At 37.8% G+C, this 22,875-nt stretch overlaps 1 protein-coding gene and 1 pseudogene across 6 annotated transcripts in view; one reads left to right on the top strand and one right to left on the bottom strand.

Annotated features, from left to right (window-relative positions):
* Klf8 (KLF transcription factor 8) overlaps positions 1-22,875 on the bottom strand; it is a 270,827-nt gene that overhangs the window by 40,611 nt on the left and 207,341 nt on the right. For 2 of the 6 annotated variants that reach the window (XM_047536809.1, XM_047536807.1), the window contains 2 exons: positions 1,482-1,554; positions 161-818 (listed from right to left, as the gene is read on the bottom strand). The exons of 1 other annotated variant lie outside the window; for it this stretch is intronic. In XM_047536809.1, the coding sequence (XP_047392765.1) occupies positions 161-437 (277 nt within the window). In that variant the 5' untranslated portion in view covers positions 438-818; positions 1,482-1,554. Of the gene's footprint in view, positions 1-160; positions 819-1,481; positions 1,555-14,543; positions 14,561-22,875 lie in introns of those variants that run through there. 3 more of the 6 variants (XM_047536808.1, XM_047536812.1, XM_047536811.1) reach the window with 3 other exon arrangements.
* LOC124971464 (52 kDa repressor of the inhibitor of the protein kinase-like) lies at positions 545-16,274 on the top strand (annotated as a pseudogene).

The following is a 22,875-nucleotide window of genomic DNA, read 5'->3' as shown; positions in this document are numbered from 1 at the left end:
AGTTTCATTTGATTCCACATAGTGTTCTTACCCTTCCGCTTCCCGCCCCCGCCCCCTCCACTTCTAAAACCCAAAGAGAAGTGGGTGTGTGTAGGGGGGAGGGGTAGAATCTAGACGGAGGAGACGAGAGTGGGTGGGTTCTAATCCCGGAGTCACTTACCGCCCATGTCTCTAGCTGAGGACTCCTGAAGTGTCCGGAGCTCATGCCGTCCTCCAGGAGGTTCATACCCCTGAGCTGATCGCAAGACAGCTGTTCCCCTCACACCCGCCCCTGTCTGACAGCGCGCCAGGCGACTAGCTCTTGCCTTCTCTTTCTCGGCCCCCCACCTCCCCTTTTTCTCCTGGCTGGAAAATGGGGAGGAAGGCGAAAAGGGAGGGAGTCGATTCAGACCCAGCTGGGCCACCCTCAAAACAAGGGAAACAAAGCTCTCAAGCATCCAACCCAAAAATCAGGGCCGGCAGAGCAGACTTTCTAAAAAGAATCCTCCCCCTGCAGCTTTTCCTCGGCTAAAAATAAAGTGGGTTCGCTGGGCCGAAAGGGCCAATGCCGAAGATCCTCCGTTCCCCTTTTACCTCCACCAATTTAGTTCCGGCCAAGCCCACTCTCCACCCATCCTCTGAACTCCGCACACCCTTGAAAAGGAGAGGGCCGGGAGTGGGGGCTAAAAAAAAAAAACCACCCCAAACCTCAAAACACTACTTGAACACAAAGTTGAGGCGGAGAAGGAATCATTCAAGACAGGAACGTTCCCCACGAGGAGATACCACGAGAGGATCCCTTCACCACCGCGGTTGCCGCCGCACACCCCAGCGCCTTCCTAAAAAGAAAGAAGGGAGGAGAAAATGCCGACGATTGGTCGAAACATATAGAACACCAGCCCAGGGAAGGGGCTTCAGCGAAAAACGGCAGCAACTCTTGCGGGTCTTCTGGGGCGGGGCTTCTTGGAGGCACCTAGCTGCACCACTGGGGACCTCAAGCCCCATACGGGTCAGAACCTGAAGTGCTCTCTGGGCAACCTGAGTGGGTGGAGTAATTCCGTCTTTCTCCGCCCGGCTAGGCCCAGAAGAGAGGTGTGACTATCGTGAGGACTCCACCTAGGGTGGAGTTCCTTAAAAGGGACAAGCGGCCGCTAGAGGAGAGAGCAAAGTAGGAGGAGGTGGAGAAGGGTGGGGCTGAGAAGGCGGAGGGAGAAGGAAGGGGTTGGGGCGGGGCCCTGGGCGGAGAGAACTGGCCTCGCCCCTGGCGGCTGCCTCTCTGTGTCTCCCGCAGCAGCAGGTACAACTCGAATCAATTTCAGTTCCTTATCCGTCCCAGAAAGAGGCTTGTTAACACACTATTCGGTTATTTATCTACTCGGGTTCTGCGAACTCTCAAGGGGGGGAATAAAAGGGGTGTAGAGGTTGGGGCTGGGGATGCCTAGGAAGAAAGGGAGAGGGAAAGGAGAGAAATAAGAAAGCTGACAACTGGAAGCGATATTTACCCTCCTAGCTCTCCATGGTAACGTGTGACACCAGCAAGGACAGCGAGGTCACGGTGTCTTCTCAGGCAGGATGCTAAAAGAAAAGGGGATTGGCTCTGGGTGCATATTCAAGCAAGAGACGAGGGAAGGAAGTGAAGGTGAAGGAGAGGGTGGATAAAAAGAATTGCGAATATTGTGTGGCCCAGCTGGGAGACTTAAGAAAGGCTTTCTCAGTCTCCCAGATACCAGATCTCTAAGAATAGTGTTCTCAACCCCCTGGGACCGCCTCTCAGCTAGGTATTGGCGAAGATCCCTATAGAACTGCATCCACAGGATAGGAGCCACATTTCCAGGGTTTCTTTGCCCTTGCCTGAAAGTCCTTCTCTAGTTCATTTTAATGGGAGGTCAGGAAGTAACAAACAACCACAGCCCCTTTTCAGTATCTCTTGCCTACCACAATTCTTCTAAAGAGGAGGAAAGAGAGGAGAGACAGACAAAGCAGAGGAAGGGAGGGAGCAGCAAGGAAGGAGAAATAATAAGAGCTGCTATGGGTTCAGCACTTAATATGGGCGAGTCACTGGACCAGGTGCTTGAACATTCATCATTTCCCTATTTATTCCTGGTAGCAACTCTGGAAAGTAGGTACTATTGTACTCTCTATGTCTCTTTTTTCAATATAAGGAAACTGAGAGTCAAATCCCAGTATTTCCCAACAAGTAGGTCCACTTGCTTAATTAATATGTCTGCCCGAATGCATCTAAGCATCTCATTTTTCCTACTCACCCCACCCCCCAACACATTGTTCTTCCTCCCAGCTACCTAAGTGACATCATCAAGGCTGGAATCCTTTAACCTGCTGTGGTCTGGCCCCTGTCTACCTTTCAAGCACAACAGCTTTTGCTGCTCTCCTGGGTTTTACCTGGATTGCAAATCCCTGAAAATGTTGGGCTGTTTCCAACCTTACTGTTTTACTTTTTTAAATTATTGCCTTGTGAACACACATGATGGTGAGATCCACTGTGGTATATTCATATACATATATAGGAAAGTTTGGATAGTTTCATTTGACTACTTGCCTTATCTCATCCCTTCTCCCTCCCCCTCAATCCCTTTCCATTATTCCACTATTTTTCTTCTATTTTGATGGTATCCTCCTCTCCCAGTTATTTTCTTTTCACCCTATTTTGGACTAGCTTCAACATATCAGAGAAAACATTTTTACTTTCTGGGTCTGCCTTATTTCACTTAGCATGATGGTCTCCAGTTCCACCCATTTACTGGCAAATGTCATAAATTCATTCTTTCTTATGACTGAGTAACACTCCATTGTGTATATCTATACCCCATTTTCTTTATCCATTCATCTATTGACTGACACCTAGGTTGGTTCCTTAGCTTGGCTATTGGAGTCACCTTACTTTCTCTGTCTAAAATGGCCTAAGCTCTGTCTACCGTCTTAAAAGGACTAACACAAAGTCATCTTTACTCCTTATTTATTTCCTTCAGGCAAAACTACTTCCTCTGTGCCTTCTCCACTCTGAACATATATTTGTTGATATAATTGCTTCCCCTTACTAGACTATAAAGTCTCCAAGGTTAGACACTAGATACTATAATTTCTGTAACACATTTGACAGGGATTATTATGTTTAACAATGATAATAGTTATTGAGCACTAACTATGTGCCAAACTCTGTTGTAAGCCTCTCTATGTATATGAAGTCATTAGAAATTCTTCTGACAATGCTATGAATAGGTATTATTATCACCAGTTTACAAATGAGGAAACTGAGAGACATCGATTAGAGAACATATATACGTATTTGCTGCATGAATGTTCCTATAGTATGGGTTTATAAATAACTCCTTATCTCACCATACCATATCTCTCCACCACTCTCTGCACCCCTTCCCTGCTTACAAGGTAAGATATATTGACATGGAATCATATAGACACGAGTACAACTTTCTTTAAAAAGAATCACTTTGTTATTTGGAGCCTTAGTTTCTTAATATATGAAATTTAGGAAGTACTACTTAACATAAGATTTTCACTACTCCATCCAAGGCTATTTTTAGCAACACTGGAAAGAGTTTCAGATTCAAATATATGACAAGATATTAGGTTGTTTATATCACAAATGCATTTTTATGATGTGGAGATGAAGATCAGTAGATAACTATAGTAAAAATTTGAAGAGTAGCCACTAGAATTCCCTATCTAGTTCGGGTATGCCTTAAGGTAATCATGAGTTCCTTGTTCAATCTGGAAAGGCTTCTCAAGAAGACCTATCCAGCCAGACATGGTAGTGCACACCTATAATCCCAGTGACTCAGCAGGCTGGGGCAGGAAGATCACAAGTTCAAAGACAGCCTTAGCAGCTTAGACCCTGTCTCAAAATAAAAAAATTAAAAGGGCTGGGGATGTTATCAGTGGTTAAGCATCCCTGGATTCAGTCCCTGGTTTTAAAAAAAACCTATCTTGCAGATAGTTAAACAATCTATTTTTTATTAAACTTTTTTTCTAGTTAAGTAATTTATCTTAACCTTCCTCAATTTTACTTGTGTAGAAAACTTGACTTCATATGACAAATTCAGTTTTTGAAAAACATGAAGTAAATTCTTGAACATTTGAAAACAAACTCCAGATTCTTTCACATCCATTCTTCCATCTGTTTAGTAAATAAAAGTATATTAAGCATGTGGGTTGAATCAAGAACCATGCTAGGTGTTACAGGCAGAAATGAGAGACTTCATTTTATCCAAGAGGCTCCAGTGAAGGATCCCTGGTTTTATCATATTCAGTCTATTAGTCTACATTTTCCTTTTGAATGTTTTAGATATGACCTCTGTCTCACTTAAATTAGGAGTCAAAAGTGACTCACAGGGAACTATATACTCCATAACCACATTTAGTGGTAAAGGCATGACTTTTTCTTTATATTGTTTATTTCTTGATATTAATAATGAGCATGTGACTGATGCCTATGTCTGATGAAAGATTTTGAGGGAGCAGGTATGGAGAACTAAAAGTTGTGATCACTTTCCCTTTCCTTCTAGGAAGCACCACAGGTTCTCCTTTCTTTAGCTGACTTAAGAAATATACCAAATAGCAACCTGAAATATCTTCAATTCTGTCCATTCCACCCAGATCCTGATGGAAATCCACTGCTTGAGGAAGCAGCCTGCACTTTCTTCTGTGTACCCAAATAATTGGATGAGGAGATAAGAGTTAAATTATGTGTTCAACCTAATGAAAGATAGCTGAGAAGTATGTAGACACACCATGTTTCAGGGATCAAAAGATGCTGTTCCCTTTCCCCTGTCCTGCTGCTGCTTCTCCTCCTGAAAGACAACTGACAAACTAACAGGGTGGAGCCCAGTCTGAGGGCTAGAGGGAGGGGAGGAGGAAAAGCCTCAGTAAGAGGACTCCACCCTCCCTGCTTCCAGTAGAACAACAACAATTTTAAAAAGAAGGCTTGAAGAGCTGGGACTGAGGTGGGGCGGAATAGGGTGAAGTGAGGAAGGGAAGGGTAAGGGGAGGGGAGTTAGGGGCCCAGCTGGGGCGAGCTGGCCTGGGGACGGGGAGAGAAGTCAAGCAGTACATAAACAGAAAAATTTGCATTCTTAAGTCACTGTTGTTCATGGAACAACAAAAATGTTGCTAAACCTAGTGCATGGCTCAGACCTAGTGGGAACAAAATTGCCCTCCTTACCCACTTTTCTTCTTGCTCTGCCGTTTCCCAGAGGTCCTATTCCCTCTGCAAGATCAGCTAGAAGGAGACCTTTTGCTCCTCTGCTAATGTTGAACCAGTGTTAAGTTCCTCATGTGACTGCCAGCAAAGGATAAGGATAGTTTGGGGGAGGAAATCTATTTAGCTAAGAGGAGAAAACCTTGAAGATTATAGGAATTGGCTTAATTTATAAACTGTGCAACCTTAAGCAAGTGCCTTCACATCTCTAAACATGTTTCCTCACCTATTTCTTTTACAGAGATACTGCTAGTACCTACTTAGCAGAATTGTCAAATCGATTAAATAAGATGCAGAGGTGGCTTCATGGTGACACTAATGAATTTAAGCCTTCAGACCCTTTTCCAAAACTCTGGAAGGAATGAACCTGTGTTTTTCTTAGAAAGGGTCCCCATTGTTGTACAAACTTTAGGCCCTACAAAATCTAGATCAGCGTCTGATCAGATTGTAGTCTACAAAGCACAGTGCCTTCCACAAAGGAAGCTCTCAATAAAGTTAACCATTATTTTTAGCAATGGCCATTATAAAATCTATGAACTTTGAGTCTCTGGCTAAGTATATTGAGAACATATTCCATGATCCACATAACCCCTTTCCTTGTGCATATAAGTAAACCGATTAATAAAAATTAATAACTAAACTGCTTGCTCAAGACATTTGGAGGCATGATTAAATTCACTTAAGGAATGGCCAATGGACCAGAAGCATGTGGCCAGGGTTTGAAATTCTACTGGCATACCACCATCCTAGACATGCTCTAGCAGGCCTGATAACTCCTATAAATTAGTTGTGCCTCAGGCTGCTAACTTTATGAGCAAAGAGCTTGACTAGGGCTGTGTGTGTATGTGTGTGCATGTGTGTGTGTGTCTGTGTATGTGGGGGTAGGGGTAGGGAGTTGGGTGTACATGAATTTTCCACACCATTTTATACCCTAGAAAGCCACCACACCCATAAATTGGGGGAGGGAAGAGGCTTCATAATCAGCAACCAAGTCAAACCAGAAAAACTAGGAGCCTCAACCTCACCTGCAGGAAAGGGATGACATCCTTGGCCTTGTTCCCAAAATGTATATTCCTGAGTCAGGGAAGGATCCTATTGGGTGTACAAAAAAAAAAAGACTTGCATTCTCGCTTTAATATTAAACAAATAAATATGAGATTGTCTAAGGAAATGTATAAATAGAACAGGAACTCCTTTATCACTGAGCTAATCCAGAGAAGTGCCAGGGTCCTACAGGCCCCCAGAGGCAGGCTCATACTTATCATCCTTATGTTACTTACTGCAAGCAGTTTTCACTTCCCCAACAGAGGGCTGGTGTCCATCTCCCTCTGTCCCCCAAACCAACAGGAGATTGGTCTTTACTTTTCTGCCCATGGAAGTCATATCACTTCCCTCAGAAAGTGAAAGGGAGAAGAGAAAGGGAGGGTCTTTGTTGCTTTCTTTAAACCTTTCTGCAAACACACCTATTGAAATATTGTAGCTTTGTTCTTTATTTCCTGTTCTTTGTTTGTCCAAAGAGACCTGCATTGTGGTAGTCCTTTCTCCTCAGGTTAATACCACAAATATAGCTGGAGCAGTCTACCATGGAGCCACAATGACAGGACACTTCCTTCTCATGTCAAGCCAATAGTGAATTTAAAAGAGTACAGCAGGCAGATTATCAGTAGTAATTCACTTCCTACAGGGAGATAAATTGTTTGATCAGGATTGAGAGTCTATTTTGTCATGGGGATGCACCCATGGTGGAGATGTGCTGAAATAATCAGGATTATGTGAAAAACAAATTGAGAGAATATACACAAATATGTTGAAAATAAAATGTTGGAGTCACACATGTAAGCAAGAGTTATTTACTCAATCACAGAGTTCTGGTGTAGGAAGGGCCTGAAGAAGTTATTTCATGCAGTGTTTTTCAACATGTGGCATGCATGCCAATAGTGGTATGAAAGATTATTTTAGGTCGTACATAGATAAATATTTTCTAATAGTATGTATTTATTTTTATGGTTACCTTCTATTTATAGAGAGTAAAACTGGCTTTCCATTTATGGTAGTGCTATTTTTGATGAATTTTATTTTAGTAAAATAAGTTCATTTAAAGAAGCATATTAAGTAAATAATAGTGCAGGTGGTACACAGATATGGTCTAAATCATGAAAGTGAAACATAAATAATTGAACTTTATTAAAAATAGTGTGAATCCAGTTCTCCTCCCAATTTAAAAATTCCTTTATTAGACACCTTGATTTAGAGGAAAGGGTAACCTGAAATCAATAAATACAACATAAACTTGCTGCCTACTCCTGTGCCTATAGCAGAATTGTTAACAGAACATGTCATTTTCCCACTGAGCCTAGGTAAACCCTTCCATTCTTTCTTGAACCTCCAGTTTGTGCTAAGGAACCCTCTTCTGGCTCTTACAGAACTGTGAGGTACTTCTCTTAGGGCTCACCACATTATAATATACCATTTATGTGGCAATTTTACCCACTTGACTGTCAGATACTTGAGGTCAGGAGTTGACTCACCAGTAGGTCAATCATCTTTATGCTTTCAGATCTTATTACAAATCCTGTCATATGACAAGTACCCAATACAAGTTTGTAGAATGAAACAATTTAGAGCTAGAGATGCCTGGGTGTTAATTCTGGCATCACCATTTACTAACTGTTGACTTTGGACAAATTATATAATATACTTGGGTATTGGTTTTCTCATTTGTAAAATAGAGATTATGCAGTAACTACTACATAGACATTGAGAGGATTATGTAATTTAATATGTATACATGTACCATGATTAGAACAGGACTTGGCACAGAGTAAGCAGTATGTACAGTTTTTTCTATTACAAGGTTGAGTATTCCTCATCTAAAAATCCAAAATCCAAAATGCTTCAAAGTCTGAAACATTTCCAGGGCTGACATGACACCACCAAATGAAAAATTCCATACCTGACCTCATGCAATGAGTGGCAGTCAAAATAAAGTTCCATTGAATATATTGCATGTAATTACCTCCAAGCTATTTGTATAAGCTGGGTATGTAACATAAATGAATTTTTTGTCTAGACTTGGGTCCCACCTTCAAGGTATCTCATTATGTATGTATGCAAATATTCCAAAATCTGATAAAAGTTTGAAATCCAAAATACCCTGGGTCCCAAGCATTTTGGATAAGGGATATTCAACCTATATTATATTGCAATGAATTATGTCTTTTAGAAATTTCTACTAATTGCTCTGGGAACTCAACTCTCGAGAAATATAGAGCAAGTCTACTCTTCCCATGTCATGATCTCTGAAATAGCTCATCTTCCTTTTTCTGTTATAAACATCCCAGATTGCTTAATCCATCTCTTATATAACACAGTTTCCATATCCCTTACCACCTGTTATCCTGGTTGGTTAGAGAAAGATAATTAAAACCTCCTGGGGCAGGGATGCCATCTCAGCCTAAGATGCTTTACTATATTATTTACCAGGTAAACAAGTGCAAGAGTGAGAATAAATGTTTCTATTAACATAAAAACAGAAATGAAGACAAAGGGAGATCACCCTATATTTAAATGTAATGAAAAATTGAAAAGAACCTAAATGTTCAGCAATAATACATTGGGTAGGTAAATTATAGTACATCTATAAAATACAGTGCTATGATCTGAATATATGTGCCCCCTCCCCTAAATTCATATGTTGCAATATTATTTCCCAAGGTGATGGTAATAAGAGGTACCTCTTATGGGAGATGATTAGGCCATGAGGGCTCCACTCTCATAAATAGGATTAGTGCCCCTATAAATGGCTTTAAGGAAAGAGTTTGTCCCTTTTCCCCCTTCCATCCCTTTTGCCATATAAAGTCAATGTTAATACCACTGTAGGACACAGCAATAAGACACCGTCTTGGAAACATAAAACAGCCCTTATAAGGAAGCAAATATTACAGAAGACACATTTTAATTTGTTACCATCCTATTTATTTATCCTTCATATTATTTTCTGAGGTAGGAGTCCTGCAAAGAAAGTGGTTGCCTACTAAGAAAGTGTATCCCTGATTTGTATCATTTATGTAGTAGTATTTAGTATTTTGGTGGGGGCTACTGGTGATCAAGCCCAGGGGTGCTTAGCCACTGAGTCACATCCCCAGCCCTTTTTATTTTGAGACAGGGTCTTTCTAAGTTTTTTAGGGCCTTGCTAAGTTGTTGAGGCCAACCTTGAATTTTCAACCCTGCCTCGGCCTCCCAAGATGCTGGGATTACAGGTACATGCCACCATGCCTGGTTTCATTTATATAATTAGAACAAAAAATAAGATGATTATTTGTAAAGCATCATCATAGCATAATCCTCACTTACCTGAGTCATATCAGCTTCAGAAGAGGATATCAAAGGAGCATGAGCATATAACACTATTAATGGGAGCAATCATATAATTTCTTAGATTATCAAAACAACCTCCTAATTGATCTCACTGACCATCTTTGTCCTCTTGAACTACAACTAGGATCGACCATTCTAAATCAGAAAGTTCTGAAAAGTGACTCATTACTGTTAAGACAAAAATTAAAATTTCTAGTATGAACTGCAAGAAAGGCCTTTGAAAATAACACTCCCTAGTCTCATCTCCTCAGTGAAGATTTGCCACCTATTCCAGACAATGCTTTGCAAGCCAAAGTCACAAATCTTGGATGAATGTTGCTCCTCACTTACATTTTCGGCAGAATTATTTTCCTTAGTAGCAATAATCACAGTCTGTAATTAGATATGCTATGCATGTGTATAATTATTTGTTTTATGCCCATCTCTCCAACTAGACCTCTTTTTGTGTAGGCAGAATCCAGGTCAACTTTACTCACAGATATAATCTAGCACTTGAAAGAGAACTTTCTAAAAAATATTGGTTAACTTCATTGCCAGGCTAACTGAATAATAATTCTCATTGGTTTTAAGTATTCATCTTTGACTTCTTAGATTTACAAGCTCCTGAAAGTTTTTAGATGGCAATGGGTTACAATGATGGGAATAGGGTAGGTTGTAGTAGTTTTTTTCTCTCATGAATGAGAATTGGAGTGAGAATGTGGTGTTGAAATACATATACATTTCTATGACAACAATAAACATGAATGTAATACTTGCTATGTGCCAGTTCTGTTCTAAGCACTTTACATATAGTAAGATGTTTAATTTCCATAACCTTTTAAGTATTATTATCCCCATTTTACAGAAAAGAAAATAGAAACAGAGAGAAGTTAAGTAATTTCATCAAGTTCACACAACATATTAGCCTTTTCATTTGTCCTGATTGAATCTGGACTCAAAGAATACAGGACATACCACAAGAACCTCAAAAATAGAAACTTTAGGTCCGAATAAGGGATTATTTTAAACTTGTGTGAGTTTTTGCAAATGACAATCCTTTTTGTAGGCTGACACCTGTCCTTAGACATGCTGTATTGAAATAACAGGGGTGGTTCCTCTAGTGTTGGCACGAGTAGCAACAAAGCAAGAGGTACGTTTCCATGGTGACAGAAAAGGCCGTTAAAAATCTATTAGTGCATATTAATTATACAGAATAGTGGGTTTCATTGTGTCACATAATTTAATGCACATAGCATAATTTGATCAATTTTGTTCCCTAGTACCACCTCTTCTCCTCCCGACTCCCTCCCTCTGATCCTTTTCCTTTACTCTACTAGTCTATCTTCTATTTTCATGATCCTTTTTTCCCCTCTAGCTTCCAGATATAAGAGAAAACATGACATTTTTCTTTCTGAGTCTGTCTTATTTTGCTTAACATGCTCCTCTCCAATTCCATCCATTTTCCTGCAAATGACATAATTTCATTCTTCTTTATGACTGAATAAAAATTGTGAATATATACCACAATTTATCCATTCATTTGTTGACATGTACCTAGGCTGGTTCCATAACTTGGCTATTATGAGTTGTGCTGCTATAAACATGGGAATGCATGTATCTTTATAGTATGTAAGTATGCTGTTTTTTAATCTTTTGGATAAATACTTAGGAGTGGTAGAGTTGGGTCATTTGGTTGTTCAAATTTTAGTTTTTTTGAGGAACCTCTGCACTGATTTCATAGTGGCTATACTAATTTATATTCACACTAACAGCATATAAGTGTTCCATTTCCCCCACATTCTTGACAGCATTTATTGTTATTTGTGTTCTTGATGTCTGCCATTCTGACTGGAGTGAGATAGAATCTCAGTAAAATTTTGATTTGATTTGCTAAGGTTGTTGAACCATTTTTCACATAATTGTTAGTCATTTGCACCTTTTTTGAGAAGCGTCCATTTTGTACATTTGCCCAGTTATCAAATAGGTTATTTGTATTTTGCTGTTTAGGTTTTTAGGTCTTTATATATTCTGGATATTAATCTACTGTCAGAAGAGAAACCAGCAAAGATTTTCTTCCATTCTGTAGGTTCTTTCTTCATGCTGTTGTTTTCTCTGCTATGCAGAAGCATTTTAATTCAATGCAATTCTATTCATTTATTTTTGGTATTATTTCCTAAGCCACAGGAGTCCTGTTGAGGAAGTTGTTGCTTGCATCTATATGTTGGAGTGTTTCCTCTATGTTTTTCTTTACATACGTTTACCATGCAAAGTTCCTGATCTAATTACTAGTTCATTGATAGTTGGGGCTGAATTTTAAGTGGGGTGAAAATAGGGATCTGCTTTCTGCTATATATGTATATCCTGTCTTTTCTCCAATATATGTTTTTGGCATGTTTGGCAAAAATAAGATATCAGTATCTGCATGCTTATCTCTGTTTATTCTGTTCTATTCCATCGGTCTACATATCTGTTTTTATGCCAGTATGATGCAGTATTTTTTGTTACTATAACACTGTAGTATAATTTGAAATAGGGTATTGCAATGCCTTCAGCATTGCACTTTTTGCTCAGAATTGCTTTGTCTGTTCTAGGTCTTTTGTTCTTCTCCGTGAATTTTAGGATTATTTTTTTCTAGGTCTGTGAAGAATGTCATTGGTATTTTGTTGGAATTGCATTGAAACTGTAAATCACATTTGCTAATATGACCATTTTAACCATAATACTTCTGACTATCCATTAACATGGGATGTCTTTCTACTTTCTAGCATCTCCTTTCATTTCCTTTTCAATGTTCTGTAATTTTCCTTATAGAGATCTTTCTCCTCCTTGGTGAAATTTATTTTAGGGCACTGTGAATGGAATTATTTTCCTGTTTTCTTTCTTAGTGGTTAATTATTTGTGTGTAAAAACCTATTTAAAACAAATGAAAAAAATTTAAAAAACTATTGATATTTGTTTGTTGATTGTGTATCATGCTACTTTGCTGAATTTATTTATCAGATCTAGACATCTTCTGCTGGAGTTTTTGAGATATTCTATGTATAGATCATATCACCAGCAAATGGGATAATTTGACTTCTTCCTTTTTATATGCATCCCTGTAATTTCCTACTCCTGCCTAATTGCACTAAAATTTCAAGTACTATATTAAATAGGAGTAGTGAGAGTGCACATCCTTGTCTTGTTCTTGATTTCAGGGGAAATGGTTTCATTTTTCCCCATTCTATACGATGTTGGCTTTGTGTTGGTCATATATAATTTTTCTTATGTTGGGATAAATTTCTTCTACCCCTAGTTTCTTCAGGGTTTCTATCATGAAGGGTTGTTGACTTGTGGCAAAGGATTTTACATCTATTATAATGATCACTTAGTTTTTGTCCTCGATTCTATTTATGCGGTCTATTAAATTTATTGATTTTTGAATGTTGAACCATCCTGAATTGTTGGAATGAGACCAAGTAGATCACAATGTATGATCTTTTTGATGTGTTGCTGAATTTGATTTGCAAGTATTTTACTTAGAATTTTTGCATCAATGTTTAACAAGGATGTTGGTATATAATTTCTTTTCTTGATGTGTCTTTTTCTGTTTTTTGGGGGGTACAGAATGATAATGAATTTGTAGAATGAGTTTGGAAACATTATCTACCTTCCTATTTCATGGAATAATTTGAGGAGCATTGGTATTATTTATTCTTTAAAGATCTGATAAAATTCAGCTGTGAATCCATTTGTTCCTGGGCTTTTCGTTTTTGGGAGGCATTTTCTTACTATCTCCATCTCATCACTTAGGTTTTCTATATCTACTTTTTCAATTTTGGTAGGTTTCATGTGTCTAGAAATTTATCCATTTCTTCTAGGCTTTCCAATTTATTGGAATATAAATTTTCAAAATAGTCCCTAATGATCTTCTATTGTTCAATGCCATTTTTATTAATTTGGGTCTTCTTTCTTTTAGTTAATTTGGCTAGGAGTTTTTGAATCTTATCTTTGAAAGAACCAATTCTTTGCTTCACTGATCCTTTTTACTTTTTAAATAATTTTTCATTGATTTCAGCTGTGATCTTTATTAATTGTTCCCTACGCTGCTTTGGGGATTCATTTGTTCTCTTTTTCTAAGACTCTAAGATAAATCACTAGGGTACTTAGTTGTGACCTTTCTGATTCTTACTAGGTAGGTACTTATAGCTACATACTTTGTTCTTAGATTTGCCTTCAACCCTTTGGAGCTGGCCAGTGGGACTGGTTTCCCTCCCAGCCTGGCCTCTACTGGCAGGTGGTTGCCCTAAGGAGGCCGGAAGGGAAGGGCTGGATGCAGGCCCACAGGCCAGTGACAAGCTGAACTTCTGTGCTGCCCCTAACTGCAAGTGGAAGAGCACGCTGTCCCACCTGGTCTTCTTCAGGTTCCCAAGGGATCTAGCTAGATGCCAGAAATGGGTAGAAAATTGTAGGAGAATTGACTTGGAAGATAAAACACTTGATCGACTAAGTAACATTACCAATTATGTGCCAAACACTTCTAGACAACTATGATTTGTAGAACTATACATTTTGCAGAGGCATCAGAAAACTAAAGAATGATTGTGTTATTTTTATTTCTCAAAATTAATTGGAGCAGATACTTGTGAAGTCATTGAGAGTCCGTATAGGACAGTTCTTCGAGATAATGCAATACCAACAATATTTGATCTTACCAGTCATCTGAACAATCCACATAGTAGACACAGAAAATGAACAAAAGAATTGAGTGAAGGTGAAATCAGGACACTGAAACAGAAAAACATTGACAAAACTTCCAAAAAGGAACAAAAACATAAAGAAACAAACAACAGCAATGCTCAGAACCCCAGTGCAGAAGAAGGGGGTGATGAACAGGATGAAGATATTTTAACTTTAACCCCTGAAGAGAAGGAAAACAAAGAATACTTACAGTCTTTATTTGAAATTTTGATTCTTACTGGAAAACAAAACATACCTCTGTATGGGCATGAGACTGATGAAGTCCCAGAAGGTCTCTTCACTCCTGAGAACTTTCAGAACCTGTTGGAGTGCCGGATAAATTCTGGTGAAGAGGTCCTGAGAAAACGCTTTGAGACCACAGCAGTTAACACATTGTTCTGTTCAAAAACACAGCAGAAACAGATGCTACAGATCTGCCAGAGCTGCATTCGGGAAGAAATCCTCATGGAAGTGAGAGATTCACACTTCTTTTCCATTATCACTGACAATATGGTGGACATAGTGGGGGAAGAACACCTTCCAGTGTTGGTGAGGTTTCTATATGAATCTCATAACCTGAGAGAGGAATTATTGGGCTTCCTGCCTTATGAAGCTGATGCAGAAATTTTGGCTGTAAAATTTCACACTACAATAACTTGGAAGTGGGGACTAAATATGGAGTATTGTTATGGCCAGGCTTACATTGTGTCTAGCGAATTCTCTTCCAAAATGAAAGTTGTTGCTTCTGGACTTTTAGAGAAATATCCCCAAGCTATCTACACACTTTGCTCTTCCTGTGCCTTAAACATGTGGTTGGCAAAATCAGTGCCTGTGATGGGGATGTCTGCTGCATTAGGAACAATTGAGGAAGTTTGTTCTTTTTTTCCAATAACCACAACTGCTGTTAGAACCTGACAATGTAATTTCTGTCCTTTTTCAGATCAGTGAAGAAAGGGATAAAGAACTGAGGGAAATTTGCCATTCTCAGTGGACAGGCAGGCATGACCCTTTTGAAATTTTGGTGGATCTCCTGCAAGCACTCGTTTTATGTTTAGACAGTATAAAAAGTGATGCAAATATTAGATAGAATAACTATATAACTGGATGAGCATTTGTTACTTTTTAGTGCAGTAACAGACTTTGATTTCATTACTACCATTGTTGTTCTTAAAAATGTCTTATCTTTTACAATAGCCTTTGGGAAAAATCTCCAGGGACAAACTTCTGATATCTCCTTTGCCACCAGTAGCTTGACTGCAGTGCTCCATTCACTCAATGAAGTAATGGAAAATATTGATGTTTATCATGAGCTTTGGTTTGAGGAAGCAACAAATTTGGCAACCAAACTTGATATTCAGATAAAACTCCCTGGGAAATTTTGTAGGGCTCAGCAGGATAACCTAGAATCTTAACTAACCTCTGAAAGTTACTATAAAGAAACCCTAAGTGTTCCAACAGTGGAGCATATCATTCAGGAACTTAAAGATATATTTTCAGAACAGCACCTCAAAGCACTTAAATACTTATCTCTGGTACCCTCAGTCATGGGACAGCTCAAATTCAGTACATCAGAGGAGCACCATACTGACATGTATAGAAGTGACTTCTCTAATCCCTACATGCTTTCAGCCGAGTCTCACTGTTAGAGAATCAAATGGAAACACATAGGGAAAGATATCAATCTTCTGGCCACCATTTATGAAGCCCTCCATCTGCCTGATATCAAGTTTTTTCCTATATAGAAGATCCTGTATATTCTTCCTGTGATGAAGGTTGAGAATGAACGCTATGAAAATGGATGAAAGGGTCTCAAAGCATAGTTGAGGAACACTTTGACAGACCAAAGGCCAAGTAACTTGGCTTTGCTTAACATAAATTTTGATATAAAATATGATCTGGATTTAATGGTGTAGACACATATATCAAACTATATATAACTAAGTCAGAGCTTCTTACAGATAAGGCAGAAACTGTTGAAAATACCTAATAGACTTTAAAAATGGGCTTTCTCTTATATTTGATATTTGGAAGAAAAGCCATAAGGTGTATATAGGTCACTTAATCATTGAATATCTTTGCCTAAAGGCCTCTCATGAATACATTAGCCATTGGTAATCTGTCTATATATAGGGCACCTGTTTGAGCTCTCATGCTTTGAAAACTTGTCTGTTCTTCCAGAAGTCAGCATTGGAAGTACCACATTTCATGTCTGTGTGACCTCTGCTAATGACTCTGGAATTGTTTTAGTTAAATCTTTTAGATATAAAATGTATTATTACTGTGGATCCAGTTGTCAGGTATTGTTATCAATTTTGAAGAAATAAATATTGAGGAGGTATAAAAAAAGAATGCATCTAATGAAATGTTACAATGAAGCTTACTATTGACCTTTGACTATTAGGAGTTTAAGTGTGTTAAAAATCTGTAATGGACAGTTAAGGAAATTAACCAGATTTGTGAGCACACTAAACAGATTTCAGTATAGGTTTTGTCTTTATCAAATGAACCTAAAGAACAAGTTACAGTTAAAGTTTGAGTGGAAGAGCCTGCCATTATTGTTCCACATCTGGTTGTTGCTGTTTACATTCCTTTGTTGAGTCTACATTTTATAAGCCTACACCTTCAATTAAGCAGGTGAATGTTGAACACTTCTACTTCCTGCTCAAGACAGAATCAGAGGCCACTGACATGGACAACTTGCCTGTTTTCTTTTCTTTTTTCGTGACTATATCTATTTCCTCATATTGATTTATAAGCAAAACCTGGAAAACTTACAAAATAAATGTTCTGATGTTTACCTAGAAAGAATAGAGAAAATATTTCTGTTATTTTTAGTGAATAAAATCAATTTTGTATAGTTTATTTCAATCTAAATAAAATGTGAATTTTATTTTTTTAAAAAAAGACTGCCTTCAGTGTATTCCATAGGTTCTTGTATGCTGTATTTCTATTCTTATTCAATATTAGGAAATTTTAAAATATCATTTCTTTGATGACCCAATCATCTTTCAAAGTGGTTTTATTTAATCTCTATGTGTTTTATAATTTCTGTAGTTTTATTGCTATTGATTTCTACTTTTATTCCTCTATGATCTGTTAAGTTGCAAGGAATTATTTAAACTTTTTTGTATTTGCTAACACTTGCCTTGTTCACTAAAATATTATCTACTTCACAGAAAATTCCATGAGAGCCTGAAAAGAAAATGTACTCAGTTGTTGATTAAATATTCTGTAGATGTCTGTCAAAATTCACTTTATCTATAGTATAGTTTAACTCTGTGATTTCTTGGTTGATATTATGCATGGTTGATCAACCTGTTGGTTAGAGAGCTGTATTGAAATCACCCATTATTATTGTTGAAATGAGGAGCACCAACTTTTGGGGCATAAATATTTACAATTGTGGTATCTTATTGTGGTATCTTCATTTACCACTATAAAGTGACTTTCTTTGTTTCTTCTTATTAATTTTGGCTTGAAGTTTGATTTGTTGAATATGAAAGTAGATACTTCTGTTTGCTTTAAGATTTCATTTACAAGGAATACAATTTCCATTTCATTTCAGTACCATTTCACTTTATAGGTGTCTTTTCCAATGATGTATGTTTCTTTGTAATACATACTTGGGTCTATTTTTAAATCCAGTCTGCCAGTATATGCCTTTTAATTAGAGAATTGAGAACATTTATAGTCATTGTAAGGAGTATGTATTATTTCCTGGCATTTCATTTTAATTTTAATGTTTGATTTGGTCCTAACCTCATTTGCCTGTTTAATATTCTAATGAGATTTATTCCTTCCAGAGATCGTTTGGTTGTTTTTATATTTATCTTCTGTGTGTAGGCTTCATTTCACTGCTTTCTGTAATTGTTTAGTGGTCATGTATTCCTTTAGTTTATGATTACCTTGGAAAGCTTTTATTTCTTCTTCAATTCTAAAGGATAGCTTTTGTGGATATGGCAAACTAGCTTTGCAGTTATTTATTTATTTGGTACTGGAAATAGAACCCTGGGGTGCTTTACCACTGAGCTATATTCTCAGTCCTTTTTAGTTTTCATTTTGAGTCAGGGTCTTGCTACATTTCTTAGGGCCTTGCTAAATTGCTAAGGCTGGTCTTGAACTTATGATTCTTCTGCCTCAGCTTCCCAAGTCACTGGAATTACAGGTGTGTGCCACCACATTCAGTTACAGTTATTTTCTTTCAGGATTTGAAATACATTTTTCCAACCCCTTCTGTTCTTTAGGGTTTTTATTAAGAAATTTAAAACAGGCCACTTGCTATAGAATTACTTGTATATTTAGCGCTTGCTTTAGAACTAGTCCTGACAATTCCAACCAGTATCACTTATTCCCATTTTAGTATGACAGAAAGGCCTGGGTTTTTTTTGTGTATAAAATAATCAATATGTTTTATTATGTGCAAGTAAGAATTTAACTTACATTTGTTTGCCAAAAATACAATTATTGTATTAAAAATGGAAGCCAAACATGTCAGATGCTTTATTCAGATAATTATTTAAAATGTTACAAAGCACACAATAGGTGCATAAGAGTATTCTGTAATACACATTTGTCAGAGAAACAAGAATAATTTAAATAAGATAAAAAGCTTATGTGACTAGATTGTCTTCTTTGAAGAAGAAGTGCCTCACACAGAACTCAGATTCTGTCACAGCCCTTAAAACTGTAGTATGTCCAAATGGTATGCCTTTATGCCATGTACAAACAGAGAAACAACATGTATCCCATTTGTTTACAATAAAAAAAAACTGTGGTATGTCATGGATCTCACACTTAAGCATGTGTCAGAGTCATCTGGAGGTCTTGTTAAAAACACAGATTACAGGTATCTACCCCCAGAGTTTCTGATATGGTAGACCATAGGTTGGGCCAAGAACTTTCGTTTCTAAGAAGTTCTCATGTAATAGTGATGTTGCTATTTCAGGGACCACAGTTGGTGAATTAATGGTCTAGTTCTTACTCTTTAGGGAATGAGAATATACATCCTGCTAATCTGTCATTTCTCTACAGATATTAGAAACCAATAGTTGACAGATCCCCAGCATGTACTTTTTGTTGCTCTTCAGAGAAAAGAATACTTTCTCCCATTAATTTTAAAAATCCATTTCATTGTAACAGCTAATAATAATGATTACTATGTTGACACTTTATATATATTACTTCATTTATACCTCATTACCCTGAGATTCTTATTTTATCCTGAATTTCCAGTGATAAATGAGGGAAGACAAAGTTGGTTCTGAAGGACACAATTGGAGAACAACAATGATGACAGTGGGCTAACATTAATGAAGCATTATGCTAAGCATGGTATTCGTCTTATTTAATCCATGAAACCACCCTCAGAGTTATTATCCCTGTTTTATAGCCAAGTACATACCAGTTTGTATAGGTGCTTCATTTCTACTGCCTCCTAATACTGAGTCATTCTCAACATTTCACCAGTTTTAAATTAGATGGAAGAGGAAGTAGACAAGAGGGGGAGGAGTGGAGATGCTGGGCAGAGGCTGGAGATCAGTGGGCTTCTCCAGCATTTGTCCCCATCTGAATATCCCTAGATTCCAGCCTTTAGTTAAGGACCTTTTTTATTTTGGAAGATTTTTCTTAGTATGAGGTAAAAAATGAGACTGGTATCTTTAGCAACAGTTCATTCTCAGTTGTCTAGGGTTTAGAGCCTCTTGATTTTAATAATCTGTATGTATCTATAGAATACCTAGAAAACTTGCTAGGGAAACTGTGATAATTAGCTACTATATAAGTTTAACCATATTAAATTTCTCAGAAAGGATTACAAGAGTTTTTTTCCAAGGCCTCTCACAGGAGAGCCTGAAAATCATTTGGTCAAGGCCTCACATTCCCTAAGGATATCTAGTCTAAACTTCTACCCTTATTGCCAAATCACAACATTGAAAGAGTATTTCATCATACAAATTCAAATTTGGAGTCATAATTGGACCACACCTTCTATAGTATACTATGTAATTTTACATTTATATGTAAGAATATTATTAATATCCTTATGAATGATCAATTGGCACCATTGCTTTGTGCCTGTGGCAAGACTGCACATCATGGTGGAAGCACATGGAAGAGAAAAAATGCTCACCTCATCAGCCATAAAATGAAAGGGGAAGAGGAAAAGAAGGGAATTCTTATAGTTCCCTTTGAGGGAATGTTTTCAAGACCCAAGGACCACTCATAAGGCCCCTCTTGCCAAAATACCACAGAACCTCCCAATAGCGCTACCCTGGGGAATAAGCATTTAGTACATGACACTTTGGAGACATTCAACAGTCAAACTATAGCATCATACTTACATGTAAATGATGTCACTTTTTGTCACGTATAGGAAAACTTAGAATATTTTGGTAACCTCAAGAAGAAAGGAAAGAGTACAAATATATAAGGCTTTACAGATATGGCCTAATGGTTAGTTCTTGATTTGGCTTCCTAATCTTAAGAGGTTTTTAAAAGTCTAATCTGGTATTTCTTCTTAAAAGTTCTAGCAAAATTTAAATGTGGACCCAGAAAGCACAACCCTGATTGTCTGTGAAAAGGGCTATCTCTGCAGAACCAAAAATATTTATGGAGGTCTGAATATGACAGATTAGAGAAAGGGTAGACTGCCCAGCAGTTCTTCAACACAAGATTTCAACAGCAGGAAGAATGCACCTCAGCAAGGTGAGTGATTAAGGAAATTCTCTGATATTCAATGTTGAACAGTAAAATAATAATAGAAACACAGAAAGTTGAAAACTCTGAACATAAAAAAATAATACATTGGAGATGCAGTGGCTTTGGTGATGGTTGTGGAAAAGGAGAAGGATGAGGAGGAAGTGTTGGTGGAGTCGTCAGTACCAACAGCCCACAGCGGAAGGGAGAGGGAGCAGAGGGAGAGAGAGGGAGGGAGGGAGGGAGGGAGAGAGAGAGAGAGAGAGAGAGAGAGAGAGAGAGAGAGAGAGAGAGAGAGAGAGAGAGAGGGAGGAGAGAGAGAAAAGTGCAGTAAATAAAACTGACTTGTGGAAACCTGTGGAATACAGATGGAGGTTGAGTTTTACCTGACCTAGAGACTGTGGGGAAAAGTCACCCAAATCACTTGACCCATGGGTGGTGGTAAGTCTCACAAGAACCAAAATTACCATGGTGATGGAAAACATTTTCAAGTGACCGTTAAGCAGTGAGTAGAGGTAGGGCAAAGATATAAGCATTAGTATAGGTTTTCCTCTCTGCTTTTGGTATGTGGAGCAAGTCAAATGAGTCCACCTTTCACTATTGCCACCACTGCAATAGCCACTCAGTAGTCCTATCTCTGACCAGATTAGTTGCTGAGATTCTGTCATTTCCACCAGTAGTCAACCCGCTCCCGCCTGGTGTGCAACAAGTAACCTTAGATAGTATTAGGGGACTAGAAACTTGGATTTCCTGTCACACCTCTTCAGTGCATGATCCCTTTATTGTTGTCTTCTACCTATATTCCAGATATTAATTTACTTTTCATTTCAATATTCTACCTATTGGAATATCTGCTAACTCTCCATGTTACTTTCTTATCTCAAAGGCATACTTCTCTCTGTTCAGAAACTTCAATAAACTCCCTAGAAGCAGTGTTTAGTAGAATAATGGTGCAGGACTTATTATCCACCTAGGGAATTCCACCCTGACTCTTGGGTCCACCCAATATCTTCAGCTTTTTATTTTAAATTTTTAAATTGTTTCCTTGTAGTTGGAGGCCTTACTGTATTTCCCAGGTTGGCCTCAAACTTGTGGTCCTCCTTCCTCAGTCTCCCAAGTAGCTGGGATTAATGGCTATACCACTATGTCTAGCTCTATCATTAGCCTTTTAAAGATACAATTGAGAATGGCACAGAAGAATTTTGGACTCCACAATTCTAATTACAAAAAACATGATGTAATTAGTGTTTAATTTAGTTTCAATAGGTTCTATTATAAATACCAATATAAATAATGGATTCTTTCTTATACCACTGGAGTTGAAAGGGGAAAGTTCTGGTGTCTAATGTATACTACATTTGAAGGCATTATCAAGATGTGACTCACTACCCTTGAGTATATCTCCAAGTCAAGAATTCAAAGGGTACAAATTTTTCCTATTAGGTATGCTGTCCAAATAAGTAGCACATATTCACATTACCATTCTGAAAACAGTCATGCACAATTTGCCATTTCTAGCTACCATAGGCCAGCAGAACCAGATTTTGAGCATTGAGAAGATCTTCCTTTCTTGAAACGTATCTAATTACTTAACAGATACGTGTTTGGCACATACTATATGATATGAGACAGAGAGAAGGCAGAGCAAGATGGCAGCCTGAGTAAGATTCTCCATCAAGCTTTCCCCACAGACACAATAAGTTGAACAGCTATATACAGACAAAACTACCAGTACAAGAACTAAGGAAATTAGCTCCTTAAAATAAAAATATATTCTTTGTGAGTTTAGCTTAACCATAAAGCAAAAACCTATAATGAACAAACCAAAAATAATAAGGAATTAGAACACACTACTAGAATAATTCACTTAATCATCAGGGAAGATTATAAGAAAT

This window comes from Sciurus carolinensis, chromosome X (genome assembly GCF_902686445.1).
Source record: "Sciurus carolinensis chromosome X, mSciCar1.2, whole genome shotgun sequence".
In the NCBI taxonomy this organism is placed as follows: domain Eukaryota; kingdom Metazoa; phylum Chordata; class Mammalia; order Rodentia; family Sciuridae; genus Sciurus; species Sciurus carolinensis.
Note: the sequence above shows the minus strand (reverse complement) of the source record. Positions and strands in the feature narration are given on the sequence as shown.